Genomic DNA, 2,594 nt, shown 5'->3' on the forward strand with positions numbered 1-2,594 from the left:
ACTACGCCCATTTTCCAAAAATATATAATACTCCTATTTTTGCGTCTAAAACTGATTCTAAATATCAGGTTTGAGTGAATAATCTTCAGCAGTTACTAAAATATCGCAGTATTCGTATTTCTAAAACTACCGTTACATGGGAGGTAGGCGTGGTTATTGTCCGTGCCAAGTTTCGTTAAGATATCTCACTTTTTACTCGCGTTATCGTGTGCACAGACGGACGGACGGACGGACAGACAGTCACCGCTTAATCGATTTCACTTTTCATTCTGATCATTTATGTATACATTTGTCTATATCTATCTCGATTCGTTTTGCCTGTTACAAGCAACCGTTATGTGAACAAATTTTATATACCCTTGTGGACAAATGTGCTCGGGTATAATTATAGTTTGAATTAAATTTAAATAAAAATTTACGTTACTTCTGAAAACCAAGATATTCAATTCAGTGATTTTTGGACACACAAGGAAGAAAAAAAGTAAATTATTAATAAACAGCCTAAATATTGTTGTGTATTTTTCACTTTAATTGACGCACAAGAACACAATAAATATTGCCGAAATTTTGAAATTTTCATTGCTACATGATCCAATCGAGCCATCACACGATTGCCGCAACTTGGTTGTATTTGATTGGGCACAGTAAGCACATTATCGGCCTCTATTGCCCCATGAGTCAATTTATTGGGACATAAAATGAGGCAATAATTGGCGTATTGCGGCAATCGTGGGATCTCAGCTTAAGAGTTGGCTACGCAGGGGAAGGCGTGAATCAGTAAAGTAGGAATTTTAACACTTACAAGTTCGGTTGTTACCGATATAGAGAGAGGCCGGCCGTCAGAACTCACACTGGAACTATAAAGTGAGGGTAGGGAGTAAACACGCAATTTGTTTTCCAAAAATAAGTGATTAGGTAAAGTTCTGAAAATTTGCAATATAATTACGGTGACCATATTTTTGAAGTGTAAATAAATGACAAACTTTCGTATAGGTATATTTTTTATTATTTTATTAAATTCAATATACTATATAAGAAAGAAAAATAAGTTGATTGTGTGTCAGTTATATTTGAACTTATATGTCGAGAAAACATTTTGGGTGTAAAATTTTATTTTTAGTCACCCGCTAAAAAAGCTAAATCGCGTTTTTTTCTGTAACTTTCTTATTTCATGTCCAAGTTTTTAATCTTTTTGTCGCCGAAAAGGCCTCGCTAAGGACTATAATTGGCCCTTTAAAGGTTTTGGCCTTAAAACCCGTTTTTATTTACACCTTCACTAATTTTAAAAACGCTATACCTAGTTTTTTTATCTTTATACTTTCTTTCAAAAAATTGTGCGGACTGAGCTAAAAACGTGTTAGGCTTTATTTGCAAATAAAAAGGTAATAATGTCTTAAATACTTACGTGGAGGCTTACATATTTTGTTTTTGCGTTGATGTATTTTGGAACGAATTTCGGTCATCCCTTGTCAAATTTGCACCCTAGGAAAAAGTGGCAGAAGTAAGTAATTTAATAAATTGTTATTTAACAAGTAAGAAAGTCTAAGTTCAGGTCGAGCCGAACATTAAATACCCGGCGCAAGTACTAAATATATGTAGTTTTTTTACCTTTCCGAAAACTAACGACACATGGTAATCAGGGGTGGTTTTACCCCTATTTCAAACATCTTCGATCCCATCGCCCATTTTCCGAAATTCCAAATAATACTACAGTGAAACCCGCTTGTGTGCAAAGCAAAACTCCATACGAATCGGAGGGATTCGATATTCATTAAAAGATTTCGAACTTTTTTGGCCTTAGTTCTATTGTTAGTGGCTTAGGTCCAGCCGTGAGCGGAGTTGGGACGTATTTCGATATTGGTGTGGATGACGTTGTCGTCAGTGCTTCAGGGACATATTCATCATCTATATTTTCTTCTTCGAGGGATCTTGGGTGGTTCAGCTGTTCAAACAGGTTGTCCAGATCTTCTTTTGAATATTGCTCCGACATGAATATAATTTTTATTAAGTGTAGTTTTTATTTAAATTTATTTGTTTTTTTTAGTTTTTATTCCTTGCAGTTTGACATTTTGTAAAAATGTGAGTAAATGGAGGTTTATTTTATAAAAACAAATATTAATTACTCATATATTATTTCATAACTAGGGGAAATCATAAAAATGCAACGTAAAACAGCATTCTTCCAATAACAGAAATGCTACAACTGCAGATGTCATTTTGTGCCAATTTGGCAGGATCGCCATGTTATGTTTGGTGTTTGATTCATTTCACCTTTTGGTATTTTTTGTTCAAATTTTGGCTTTACGCGAGCCACGCTAAAAGGGTGATGGCCTCAAGGCCTATTTTTATTGGTGAGACAAGTTTTGAATCAAGAATTGGCAGCATTGCCTCGTTTTGTTCTAACTTGTCTCACCAATAAAAATAGGCCTTGAGGCCATCACCCTTTTAGCGTGGCTCGCTTAAAGCCAAAAATTGAACAAAAATACCAAAAGGTGAAATGAATCAAACACCAAACATAACATTGGCCCTTTAAAGGTTTTGGCCTTAAAACCCGTTTTTATTTACACCTTCACTAATTTTAAAAACGCTATACC

The 2,594-nt window shown here is 34.8% G+C and overlaps 1 protein-coding gene across 1 annotated transcript in view; it reads right to left on the reverse strand.

The window, feature by feature from the left end:
• Window positions 1-2,046, reverse strand: part of LOC108364018 (uncharacterized) — a 2,282-nt gene extending 236 nt beyond the window's left edge. Inside the window, exon 1 of the mRNA XM_017617560.1 lies at window positions 1,802-2,046. Within this exon, the coding sequence (XP_017473049.1) occupies window positions 1,802-1,990 (189 nt within the window). The 5' untranslated portion in view covers window positions 1,991-2,046. The remainder of the gene's footprint in view (window positions 1-1,801) is intronic.
• Window positions 2,047-2,594: the final 548 nt, after the last annotated feature.

This window comes from Rhagoletis zephyria, unplaced genomic scaffold (assembly GCF_001687245.7).
Source record: "Rhagoletis zephyria isolate East Lansing unplaced genomic scaffold, Rhagoletis_zephyria_1.1 Rzeph_scaffold_01438, whole genome shotgun sequence".
NCBI classification, from domain to species: domain Eukaryota; kingdom Metazoa; phylum Arthropoda; class Insecta; order Diptera; family Tephritidae; genus Rhagoletis; species Rhagoletis zephyria.